Source organism: Arachis hypogaea, chromosome 8, assembly GCF_003086295.3.
Source record: "Arachis hypogaea cultivar Tifrunner chromosome 8, arahy.Tifrunner.gnm2.J5K5, whole genome shotgun sequence".
In the NCBI taxonomy this organism is placed as follows: Eukaryota; Viridiplantae; Streptophyta; class Magnoliopsida; order Fabales; family Fabaceae; genus Arachis; species Arachis hypogaea.
In genome coordinates this window covers 30,535,841-30,549,657 of record NC_092043.1, presented here as the reverse complement: position 1 = coordinate 30,549,657, position 13,817 = coordinate 30,535,841, and the positions used below count along the sequence as shown (strand labels likewise).

At 32.9% G+C, this 13,817-nt stretch overlaps 2 protein-coding genes across 2 annotated transcripts; both read right to left on the bottom strand.

Moving 5' to 3' along the window:
* Window positions 1-5,291: 5,291 nt before the first annotated feature.
* Window positions 5,292-7,734, bottom strand: LOC112706910 (uncharacterized). The gene is made up of 5 exons (XM_025758428.3): window positions 7,089-7,734; window positions 6,836-7,018; window positions 6,504-6,715; window positions 6,099-6,360; window positions 5,292-5,927 (listed from the first exon to the last, which is right to left on the bottom strand). Exons 1-5 carry the CDS (start codon window positions 7,179-7,181, stop codon window positions 5,496-5,498), a joined length of 1,182 nt encoding a protein of 393 aa, XP_025614213.1. The 5' UTR covers window positions 7,182-7,734; the 3' UTR covers window positions 5,292-5,495.
* Window positions 7,735-9,191: 1,457 nt separating this feature from the next.
* Window positions 9,192-12,179, bottom strand: LOC112706909 (uncharacterized). Its single transcript, XM_025758426.3, has 4 exons — window positions 11,861-12,179; window positions 11,572-11,783; window positions 10,232-10,502; window positions 9,192-10,150 (listed from the first exon to the last, which is right to left on the bottom strand). The coding sequence occupies exons 1-4, from the start codon at window positions 12,095-12,097 to the stop codon at window positions 9,836-9,838; spliced, it is 1,035 nt and encodes a 344-aa protein (XP_025614211.1). The 5' UTR covers window positions 12,098-12,179; the 3' UTR covers window positions 9,192-9,835.
* Window positions 12,180-13,817: the final 1,638 nt, after the last annotated feature.

Genomic DNA, 13,817 nt, shown 5'->3' with positions numbered 1-13,817 from the left:
AATTCTGGGCAGATGATGAATGTTTCCTTCTAGTCAGCGTGTTCTGGGCTTATTGCTAGTGAAAAATCATTCTGGGCCAACCTCATTTCAGATCTGGGCAGTCCTATGTGTCTCATTTGTTCAAACCACATCTGGGCCCAATATGAATGTTACATTCTTATGTTTAAGTGTGTGTTTAAGTTTTCTTAAAATTTTTGTTTAATGGCCCGAAAAGTTTCTTTTTGGCTAACTTAATTTTTGACTCTGGTCCAAAAAGTGTTTCAATTTAATTCTGATTGCCTTTCAAAATTTAAAATTAATTTCCTGTTTTAATTTAAAAATCAAATAAAATCCTTTCCTTTATGATGTCATGTCTTTTCAAGTCTTGTCAAATGGTGATGCAGTTGCATGGTTTTGGAAATTTGCTTTTGGGTACGGTTACCAACATAACTCTCTTCCCTCCATAACTCCTCCTCTATCCCTTTGGTTCTCACCACTACCCCTAACACTCTCTTTCTTCCTAAATCTTAACCACAAAATGAGGAAGAAAACCATTGCTCATAAACCTCCTCGTGAAAAGCTGTATAAACTTCCATCCAAACCTTCCACTCGCTCACAAGACAAAACCTTCACTCCATCTCCTTCTCCTCCCACCTCTCCTCCTCGCTGTGACCCCATGGCTCGGACCAAGAACACTTCAAGGTTCCCTGCCTCTGCCAAGCCAACGCCACCACCGAAAGTCACACCATCCAAGCCAGGTTCATCAAAACCGAGTTCATCCAAAGGAAAGCGACCTGCAGCACCAGAACCTCCACCTGAGTCCACACAACCAAAATCTAGGTCTGTTCCATCACGTTCTCAAAGAGGTAAAGCTCGAGTTCCTCTCTCATCTGTTAGAGAACCTGAAGTTGATCCTTTTGCTCACAAATCACACTATATGACATCTCACTCAGACTTTAACCCCATCGTTTCAAATCTGCCATGAACCACGATTTCTATGAGGGAGTTATTAAGTATCGTACTCTATGTCCATCTTTTCTGGCTGATTTACCTGATTTGAAAAAGAAAGGTTTTCCTTTTGTTGAAAACTTGGAATTTTTAGACTGGAATCACCTTTTTGACATCAAAAAACCTGTATATCCTCAGTTGGTCAAGGAATTTTATGCGAACATGACTTACCATGAAGGAGGTGTGCATTCTTATGTTAAGGGCAGAGACATTTTTTTAAATAATGAAACTGTCAGTGATGCATTGAAGTATACTGATGTTGGGCCTTGTGCTTACACTTCGGTTAAGTGGGATGAATGTGTTGGAATTTCTTATCTTGATGCATTGGCTCACATTTGTGAACATGTTTCTTTAATTGATGGCATCACACCCACTCACAAAGCCCTAGGATATGAACGTGCTCAATTACACCGCATTGTCAACCACATTTTGATTCCTCAAAGTGGTTCATATCAAAGGGTTTCTTACACTGACACACTTGTTTTATATGCCCTTATTACAAAAACAGAAATCTCTTTTGCATACTTGATGGCTAGATACATGTTTGATTCTGTTCGAAGTACAAAAGATAAAGCACTTCCTTATGGCATGTTTCTAACTTGCATATTTGAGCATTTTGGTGTTGACTTGACCAATGAGAAATATGAAAATAGACATTCATACCTAAAGGGGGGTGGTTCAGTGAAACAGAACAAAGGACCTACTAGATCTGAAAGAGTCGTCCTAGATGATGAAGATGAGGACTTTGCCCCTGAGGATTCTCCTGCTCCTTCCACCGAGGGTACTTCCATTTTCACTGGGAAGAAATCCACTCTGCTGAATGTGGTCAAGGATGTTGCTCAAGAATTTGTATCTCAATCAAATCACATGATTTCCATGAGCAAGGAACAAAGGAAGTTAGCTAGCAAGCATGAGAACTTTCTGAAGAAATCAAGGGATAGGGTGGCTGTGCTCATGACCTTCATTGATAACCTTCACAATGATGAAGATATTGCCACTGATGTTGAAGAGGATGCTGTTTCGGAGGGGAATGGTTCTGATGCCTAGGATTTGTCTCATAAAAACTGCTGCTGCTCTCTTTTTTGTCTCATGATTTCTGCTTCTTTTGCTACTTTTGAACTATTTCATTTTGGATGACTGTAATAACTCTTAATATTGGTGCACTTAAGACAGCTTAATTAGTACTTTGGTCTGTGCTCTAACTCTTTTCTGTAGGATACAAGACTTTGTTTTTGTTGCTCTTATCCGCCCTTGATGACAAAAGGGGGAGTAAAATTAGCAATAGGATAGGATAGGATAGTAGATCCTAGTACCTCTTACTTATTCTTGCTGCATTAATACTTGTTTTCACATGCTGAATTTGTTTGCTGATAATAGCTTGATGTTGGGCTGATTATGTGATGTTGCTCATTTGATATCCCTTGTACAAGATATATTGTACATAACTCTTTATCGTGCTTTCTTTAAGAACAATGTGAAACAGGGATAAAGAGGAAAGCATAGATTCAGGGGGAGCTACTGTTGAAAAGGATAGGGGGAGCAACATAAAATCAAAGGGAGTTTTCTAAACCTAACTCAAACTTATTTCCTTTTGATTATTGCTTAAATCATGTTTGTCATCAAGGGGGAGATTGTTGAGTTAAGAAATTAACTAAATTAATTAATGATGACAAACATTATTTTTGAGCAAAATAAATAATTAGTGTTGATTAATTATATCTACTTATTAACTAATTGTTTATTGTTGCAGGCCAAATGTTAATAGCCCAAATGGAATAAAAGGCATTCAGCAAAGAATATTGGGTTGAAAGCAAAATAAAGAGCCCAAGCAAAAGCAAAGGAAGAAACCAAAGAAATTAAATCGGGCCATGCATACTAATACCCGATCCAAGCCCGAACTGGTTTCAGAATTGAAATTCCCTCTCTCTTGCTTAACTAAAAGCAACGTTCTTCTTCCTTCTAATCAAGTCACATCAAGATTTCAGAAAAAGCAAGAAAGAGAAAGAGAAGAAAAGCTTCTTCCATAAGCCATTAACCAAAGAAGCAAGAGAGAGAGAGAGTTGAAGCTTGAAGCACAGAAGCTAAAACAGAAATCCCAAGCTAAATCAAGCTTAAGAAAGGTAAACCATATCATCTTGCATGCATCAGATCTTCATCCTTTCTTCCCTACTCTCTGCTCTATCCAAAAATGGCTTTGAAGGGAAAGTTGTTCTCTGCCCTATTCTGCTGTGTATCTATGGTCTTAATCAAAACTTGGGGACCAAGTTGGTGTTCAAGGGTTCAGATTTGGTTGACCATTGGAAAACAAGTTCGGTTACTTCTTCATGGCTTTCGGTCAAGTTGGAAAAGTCAGAAACAAAGGTTACTCTTTGATGTTAAAGATGAAAAAGTGAATCTGTGAGTTGGTGAAGCTCAAGGCTCAAGGTGTTGACCTTGGATGAAGAACCAAGGAACATGCATGAAGATAAAAAGGAGCTTGCTGTTCATTCAGAGGCAAGGAGAGATAACCAGTGAACTTGAGGTGTTTGTTCTGAGAGAGCTCTTTGAAGAAGTTCAACTAACTGGACAGTGTAACCTAATCAAAGGTGCATTCCGCCAGTATGAAGAACTGAATCAGAGGCTTGCTAATCTGGTTTTTCGCATAGCACAGAGGCTGTTGATGAAGTCAATCTCCTTCATGTTTTACTGCTTGTAATGTATTTTTCTAAGCTTATCTTTCTGTAATTTCTTGAGAGAAAAGGCATTGTGAGAAAGCTTGAGAAAAAGCCAAGAATTGAAAAAGGCTGAGAGATACACTTTAGAGAAAAGCCTAGAGTTATTTTCAGATTTCTTTAGGTTAGCTAAGTGTCTTGTATCTTGTACCTGTTTGGTATCCCTTTCTTAGTTGGGTTAGCACTAAGAGTAAATAGTTGAGTGTTAGCATAGCCAATGTCAAGTTAGGTTAGAACTTGAGTGTGAAATTGGTGTATGTAATACTGTTAACTATAGTGAAATTCTTCCATAGTTGTGGAGGAGACTGGATGTAGGTTGCATAGCACAAAGCAACCGAACCAGGATACATGCTGGTGTTAGCTTTTTCTTCTCTGTCATGTTCTGTTTTTTGATATTCATGAGACAAAAATAATTTGTCTCATAAATTTTCGCTGCTAAGTTCAAACAGAATCAGATTTGTAACTTTGCTTTAAAAAGATTGAAAACAGCAAATCAAAGGAAGGCATAGATTCAACCCCCCTTCTCTAAGCCTATCACAACCTTCAGTATGATATCAAAACAAAATAAATTACCATGCTAATATAATATTATCAATATTATATAAATCATCTTTGTATTTATTTTTCTGTGCGTATATAATATTTAATTAACACATTAAGACATATATAATATTTTGTTAATACATATATAATATAAAATGATTTACAAATTATTATTAATTCGTATGTAATGTATAATTAAATTTAATGAATTCAATTAGAATAAATAAACTCCGCCTATGTTACACTTGCGGTACATAGCCGGTCCCAAACCCGGATAAAGGAAGAAGGTTGTGTTAGGTCTTCGGCAACCAACGTAAAAATATAGCCGAACCCCCCATGACAATTCAATTAGAATAAACAATAAATTATTTATTTTATTTTAAACTTTATAAATGAATAAATTAATTAACTAATATAACAACTTATAATTAATGTAGTAAAATTAATTAAGTAATATATATTATAATAAATTATATTAATATTTAAAATATCTAATGAAATCAATTAGCTGATATAATTAAGTTATGTAATAAATTGTATTGAATGAGTTAAAATAATTAAATTAGGAAACACTCTCCAGACTCCGGAGCATGCCATGTCAGCTCCATCATTAAGTGCAGACATCTGATTTTTATATAATAGAATAGATAGATATCTACTTCCTATATTTTTAATTTAAATAAATATATGGAATCAATTTTAATTAATTAACATTAGCCCATTTTTTTCTCTTGTTATAAAATTACATTTTTAACTTTTATTTTTTAAAAGGTTTAAGATTTAAGGATAGAATTTAGAATTTAGGATATGTAACTTTACCTTTCTTTCTACAGAAATCTAAAAAATAGATCATGTTTTGGAGAAGAACATCTCAGGTTGATGGAGAGTTCTATTCCTTTTGTTTCCAAACGTTTATAATCCAAAAATTCTAGGTAAGTTTAAGACCATCTTTTTCATGTATTCTTCCTTTCTTTCTAACAAGTTACACACTTAGTCAAAAACAGAACACTTTCACATGCATGATTCCAAAAAAATGATGGCTAAGTATAATTTAGTAATTTACATATAAGGCACCTTCTATTTCTATTTTTCATCCAACAAATCACAAACATAATTTACACAATTGACATATTTTTCCCAAAGGAAGAAAAAATGTAAACAATAAACAGATGATGAAAATGTAAAAAGCAATCCAAAATAAATATTTTCATGGAGAACTCTCTATATCTACCATTTTTGAATGAAAAGCAAAAACTAGTCCTTTGGAGTATGAAGAGGTAGGGTTAAATGATCCCTACAAGTAGGATCCTCCTCTCTGGAGCAAGAACATTTGTCCTCAACCCCATTGAGTGCAAATAATGCTGACTTATTAGGCTTATATGCAATGTATTCTTGTCCAAGTAAGAGTGCCCTTAATATGGCCTCACATAATCCCCTATAGTACACAATTAAATGTCCACCATCTGGAACTTCATGATAATGTATCCATGGAAGCTTCCCTGACACAAACCTCTGAAGTTGAGATGGCACAACCTTGTCTTCATATCCCTGCCATATGTGAACTGAAGAACTTGTGCTATGAGGGAATGGATTCATGAGCTTTAAAGGGTCAAATTCCCATTTTCCAAAAGCAACCCTCCAATCATGCCTAAGTGTGTCAAATACAACTTGTTCCCTTAAGCTGTCCTGTAACAAGCAACATAACAGAAAAGGAATTTAAGTGTTTCAGCTTATGCCTACTTCCGTATACAAAGATGACAAACAAAATGAGACACCAAAGTGATGACAATCAAAGTTAAAACATATGTAATGTTGAATAATCTTATATATACAGGATACCAATTTCATAGGTAGTACCTTGGTAAGCATTGGGAAGCCAGGGAGTGTTTTTAGAATATCAATATCACTCTTGTTGAAGAAAGCTGGGTTCTTTTCAATGACAGCAGCTGAAGGCAGCCACTTTTGAGTTACCCACCAATGCAATAGCCTAGGACAATAGCTTGCAAGCCACCTTGCCCATTGCACAAGTTTCCTTCTATAATCCTCTCTTATTAGACTCTTCGGAAGTGAAGGCCACTTGTAATTGATCACTGGTGCTATCAGTGCCAACCCTGCAAGCCTGCACAAAATTAATTAGTCCTTTGCTTAAACTATGCATACTGATATACAATACACACACAATCTCCCTCTTATCAAACAAATCCTAATAGACTATTTTGTCTTGCAATCTATATATCCATATGGAAGGTTGTAATTCTGTACCTGTGGGGCAAGTACTGAAGGCAACTCCATGTAGCATATGAACCCATTGAGACTCCAATGACATAGAACTGTGGCCCTAACTCTAACTGATCAGCAAGTTCTTGAATGTCAAGTGCTTCACTTTTGAGCGAGCGTTTGGGATTTGGATCACTTTCTCCATACCCAGCTCGGTCATATTGCAGCAGATATATGCCTAGTTCATCTATTAGTTCCTGTATATATGTATATATACACGTTGAGTTTTCAGTCATCTAACCTTGTTCAGCATATGAATATCTTAATTGTATAGTACTACTATTCTGTTTAAGTTGAAAGGGAATGAGTAATTGTACTTGGGGTGCGAGAAAGTTCATCTCTTTGGAGCTTCCAAAACCATGGACAATGATGATCTTGTACTTTGCCACATCCTTAGAAACCCCTCTCTCAAGATAAGCCAGGTGCCTCCCATCTCTGAGTTTAATTCTTGGTGAAATCATAACAAGATCATCTTGGTTTGGAGAAACAACCTTAGTCCCCTGAAACAAAAACCAACAACATATATAATATTGAAACCATTGAGAATGAACAAATCTTATCAGTGTTTACCTGACAGAAACCTCTGCAGAGTTGTTTTGCCTGAGATTGTGATGGTTTTTTATCACTGAACAATAGTTTAAGGTGATGTCCGAATCTTTTCATCTGTTCTTGATGACTTAGTAGATCCAAGCTATGCTTTTTATTTCTGTGTGCACATCAAATATGAATGGAATGAAAACTGAATTTGGTTCATTTGGTTTGTTTAAATCAGAGAGGTTTTGAGGTACTTGATTTGACTTTCTCAAGTTGTTTCCTTTGCTTCTGGGGGATATCCTTTACAAAGGTTCCATTAAGGAAGCATCTTTTTTTTCTTTTATTTTTTCAAAAGAAAAATATCTTCTAGTAATATCACTTGAACTTATCTCCTTAATCCTTAGAACTGCTTTATTGAAATGTATAAATTTACAAGTCTAACATATTTCATGGGTTTGTTTTGTTGAAATTAGATATATTTTCTTACTGGAAGTGATCTCTGTTGACTTAGTTCAATAGGATGATTAATTTTTATTTTTACTTTTTTGCATTTTAATATAACCGTACACCATAAGTTTAGATGTTAGTAAATTCCTGATGAAATTAGAACAACAATGGCAAGTTGTATTGATGATTGAAGATTAAAGAAAAAAAAATTGATTACTAAAGCTCATAATGCTGGATTGCTGGCTCCTGAAATTGTGCATATTTCGATTTAAGACCACACTATCACATACAGAGTGGCAAAGTGTAATTAGAGACTAGAGAGTGATAGCACATAATAATAATAATAATAATAATAATAATAATAATAATAATAATAATATGTTTGTCAATGAATTATCCCTCAAATGGTATAGTCTTCTCATGCTCATCTAAGAAGTCATCTAAAAAGTCGCAGCATTAAATTTTTCTCGGTAAAAAGAAAATAATAATAATAATAATAATTCTATGTTTGGGTAGGTCGTATAAACATAGCAGAAGATGAATGTTTGTGTGGTGAGGGTTGTGGGAGTTTATACCAAGATATTTTAAGAATATTCTTTTATATATTTAGCTGGATGCATGTCACCGTCACTTTTATTGTTTTCTGGCTCCTTTCTTTATTTTGATTAATCCTGCAAGTTTTGATTTAATAATTAATATGAGACTACCTACACTAATACAACATTGCTTGCAATTCGTAATTGCTTCTTGCGGAGAATTTAATTTTAATAAAATGTTAGTTTTTTACTAGGGAATGTTCTATAAAGACGTAGAAAATGTTTTTTTTTTTAAATATTTTTTAATAATTATAATTTAATATATATAATTATTTAAAGTATGTTATTTTTGTTAAAATTATGTCAAATAAATTAATTTGATTGAAAAATAATGAATCAAATTTTGAATTCGTCTAAATTAATATTATTTTTATAAAAAATGACTACAATATCCCTATTATATAAAATTACTAAAATACTCTTATTATATATATTAAGGTTGAGAATTCTAAATTCTAACTCTTTTTTTCTCTATCGTTATAGGGTTAAAATTTAAAATTTTCAATATATATATATATATATAATAGGAATATTTTAGTTGTGTTTTATAATAAGAATATTGTAGTAATTTTTTATTAAAAATATTAATTTATATCGATTTAAAATTTAATTTATTAATTTTTTTACTAAAATAATTTATCCAGTCTAATTTTAATAAAAATAATACAATTTAATTAATTATATATATTAAATTTTAATTTTTAAAAAATATTTTTAAAAAAATGTTTTCGACATCTTTATTTAAATGACTCTTTTTTACTATTTACTAATTCAAGTGTTAGTGTGTTACCACTATAAAAGTGCGTCTAACGCAATATTTAATTATTTTAGAACACAGACACGGATTGGGGGAGTAAATTTTCCTTAAAATAATAACGTGGATATATATAGACAAATTTTGATGTGATTATTTTGAGGCAGGAATCAAATATAGAACATTCTTTTTCCCAGATAGGAGAGATGGAGATGGAGTTACGTATGTTATGCTGCTGTGTTAAATTCTTCCTAATCTCATTAATTACGTACAAGATACACTAATGGAAAAATAGTTAGCCCCGCTATGAATACCCACGCAGTGATAAACAAGTCAATCATATATATAAGGAAAAATTAGCCTATTATTCAAGCAATGTTTTTTGGTTAACACATATAGCATTATTACATTGTTATTTATTTATTATGTAAATCAAATTCGCCTCTAAAAAATTATTCATTTTTTAAATTGATCTTTAAAATATTTTTAATTAATTTCATCTTTTAAAAATTTTAAGTTAATAACATTAGTTCTTCTGTTATTTTTTTTGTTGATAATGTTAAAATTTACTAATATAACATACATCTAAAAGTTTTAGTTGACTATTAACATAATAAATTTATAAAATTAGATCAAATCAAAATTTAATTAAGAAAAGAATTTGAGGTATTAAAATTTTTCAATTTAAAGTTGATTTGATCTAATTTCATAAACTGATCATATTAATAGTCAATTAAGACTAATAAATATGTTGTGATGTCACATAATATACTATATTAGCAAACTCTAACGACGTTAATAATAAAAGTGACGGAAGAACTTAACATGACTAACTTAAAATCTTTAAAGATGAATTTAATTTAAAAAAATATTAAAAACCAATTTAAAAAATAAATAATTTTTTAGAGACTAATTTGATTATTTAGAGTTTATTTATTACATCAAAGCATGTTCTATTTGGTCTAATTAATTAGCCAAATCAATAATTAATTAATTTTTGGTTGTTCTCCAAGCAAAAGTTCTCTAAAAATAGCTTCACAGAAGTGCTTTTCATGAATGATGAAATGTCCACCATCCGGAACTTCATGATACCTTATCCAAGGTAGTTGCCTTGCAAGGAACCTTTGTAGCTCAAATGGAACAAGCTTGTCTTCATGACCCTGCCATAGATACACATAAGAAGCCTCATCATTTTGTGGGAATGGATTTTGAAGTTCCATAGGGTCAAATTCCCAGTCTCCAAAATGCACCATCATATCTCGATACAAGGATTCATATTCACCTTGCTGCCGTATCTTATGCTGCAACATCAAGTGATTCACTATATTATTGAGTTTTATTTATGTAAACTCTATGAAAGTAGGTAGCAATGGAAATTGCACCTGATTGGGCATAGGTACTTGTGACATTTGCTGCATAGTTTCCAGGTCTCGTTTGTTAAGAAGTATAGGGTGTCTCTCAGATATAGAATCACGAGGGAAGAACTTCTGGGTCATCCACCAATAAAGCACAAATCCAGGGGCATAGTGGGCAATCCGCAGTTTCCATTGGTCCCTTTTAAGTTGCTTCTCAAATTCCCGCTTCACCAATTTTGGAGGAAAATAAGGCCACCAGAAATTTATCACAGGAACTACTAGTGACACACCAGCTAGCCTGCACCAACCATCAATGCTATCAAGCATCAACTACTTTTCAGAAAATAGACCTCTAAAAATGTTGATATGAAATTATAGAGTTATAGGTATTTGAAATTAAAAGTATTTTTGAGATTATAGAGTTATAATAGGCCTTTAAAATTGAAAGTATTAATTACTTTTCATAAAATAGACTTCTAAAATATTTTGTAATAAAATTATAGAGTTGTAGATCTTTGAAATTAAAAGTATTTTTGAGATGAAATTATAGAATTATAATTCTTTAAAATTAAAAGTATTAAGTAGTTTTTACAAAATGAACTTCTAAAAGATTTTGAAATGAAATTATAGAGTTATACGTCCTTAAATCTAAAGACTTAATTGATTATTTTTAGGTGAAGATTCATATGTAGATATTTTTATTTTATTTTTTTATGAATCAATAAGAGTAGTACTTGATTATTTAAACAGTGGTAGAAAGACAAATATTCAAAACCATAATAATGCACCTAAACTAAAACTCTAACCAAAAGACCTAACTGCCTAAGCAACACCTACATATCTAAAACACCAACACCAAAAAATCATAACTCCTCCAATATAAAGACAACCTTGAATACTGCTTTTAAGTTTATGTCGCACTAAATATAATCAGACAAAAAGCACAGCCCTAATCACCATAGAAGCCAATCTAAGAATCAGTTATTTCTTGGGGGTATTATTATCCGGGAACAAAGATTTTGGTCTCATAGAAAACAACATAAACAGACATAACCAACACCTAATTAACAAGAGAGGGCTCTAAAACAACTTTACCATACGCAATTATTCTCCATCCTCAAGCAGTTAATCATTCTCCACAGTTGATACCATATGCAGATATTTTCAATATGAAATTAGTAACTGAAAATGATTAAATGATTTTATATGTTTCATTAAATTATCATCTAATAATTATTAATTATTAATTTTATAACAAGATAATAACATGCAAATTTTCACCATTCACTTATCTCAAAGATCTAATCTATTATAAAAATTTTGGAGAACTTATTTGTGAATATTAACGGTCAAATTAATTAGCATGCCTGTGGGGTATGTATTTGAGACAGGCCCAAACAGGGTATGTTCCAATGGACATCCCAATAAGATAGAATTTAGAACCCAGGTGCAACTGATCAGCAAGTTCTTGAATATCAAATGCTTCACTCTTCACATTGCGCTTTGGATTTGGATCACTTTCTCCATACCCTGCTCTGTCATATGTCACAATGTACAAACCCAGCTCTGCCATCACTTCCTGCATGTATGTCACTCTCATTATATGCAATCATTTTTCAAATTAAATATCCTTGGAGAGGCAAATGGAGTTCTTACTTGAGAAAGAGGCAAATAGATATCCTTGGAGCTGTCATAGCCATGGACAAGAATGACCTTGTATGTAGCATTTTCTCTCAGGACCCCCCTCTCGCTATAAGCCAAGTGTCTACCATCTCTCAGCTTAATTCTTGGTGAAGTAATAACAGGAGGACCCTTTGGTGGAGGAGGCATTATTCTTTTATATGCATAAATTACAACACTCACTACCACCACACATGCTGCTATTCCCAGCATAATGGAATGGACTAGCTAGAATCAAAGAAAGAATGAGTTGAGGATGTTTTATTAAATCTACTCAATGGTATCTTATTTGCGTGTGAATGATAGTTTTAGACCTGAAGAACTTTATAAAGCATAATTTGGTAGGGGTTGAGATTGAGACTGAAGATTCAGCAAAGCATTTGATGGGTTGGCTTGAACATTAGGTGATCACTATTTAATTATGTATAAAGCAAGGACTACACCCATCTAACAGTCTCAACTGAACTGTAACCAACTGGTTTGGTTTCAATTACTAATTGTTCTGTCTCCTCTTCTGATTGTTTGGAGTGTTGGAATCATTTGCTCTTTTGTCTCTAAGTATTCCTGTTCCAATAGTTTAGCCTTGAAAATGGTTACATTAGGATTTACTTCTGCCTTCTGGTTAATTGCTTGATTTCTTGTTTTCCCACACCTACATGAGAAACCTTGCTTTGCTGATGTATGTTTTATATTGTCTATACTACGTCTACATTAAAATTAACCATTAAGTATAAAATACATATTAAAATATAAATACACGAAAATAAATTAAACTATATATAAATATATATACAAATATATTAATAGCTGATTTTAGTGGTTGATTTATGATTATATAGTTATATTATATTAAATATTTTGGGTCATTTTGGACCTATTTTGGAGCCACAGGGCTGTCTTTTGTTGGGCCCATTTTTTGTTAGGCCCACTATACCGAAATGTTATTAAAAATTGTAACTGTTGTTGAAGTGCTGGGTTGAAGTGGCAGGTGTAATGACTGCAAAGCCCAAAAAAATAAATAAATAAAAAGAAGTTTCAGTTAATTATGCTTCCATGTTCTTTATCTTGTTACAATTTTTGTCTCCTCTGAAAGAGAAAAGACCTCTTTCTCTAAGATACTTCCGTACCGTAAGTTGTAATTAAATTAATATATATGAATGGAGGAAACTTATCCTAAAAAATTTCCAATTGTACTATGTTCGCATATTATTGATATAATACCAAAACTAATGATGTAGTAGAACTAATAAGTAATAAATAATAAGCCAAGCCCTTAACCCTAGATATGATTCTTGAACTAGCTAGGTGGCCCCCACTAGCTACTATAATAGTCCACATACTGTACCAACCTTAAAAGTGAGGGAACCTCCAACAAGAAAAGGCGCATTTCTAAAAGAAAAAAAAATTATTATTCATTGTTATTGATTTTTTAATAGATTTTTTTTCTAAGTACACAATACATATCCACACACTTCCCACGTACTTACTAATTTTTTTTTTCGGTTGTAGTAAGTAGGACTCAAACCCAAAACCTTTGAGGTGGGGAAGAAATGAAATGCCATGTAAACTATGGTTCATTGGCTACTTTTTTAATAGACTTTAATAAGATATATACAATAACAATAATGTTAGGGAATTAAGAGGGGTCCAGCCAAAAATCCCTGCCAACTTTTCTTGGGCCTGGACTCCGAAATCCATTTCACTTCAACAACATCCAAAAATTCACCCTAATAAACCCCTATTCTCTCCTTTTACCGTTTTACCGCAGCAGAATTTGAAAACCATTCACGGCCGCGCTAGAGTTCCAAGTTCATCGAATAAACTTTTCCTCGGCCTTCACGGGACGCCGCGCCACCATCCAACACGTGCGGACAACAGTCGATCTCCATAGACCATTCCAGAACGCCGCATTAATCGGAGCTTCCCCACCCTT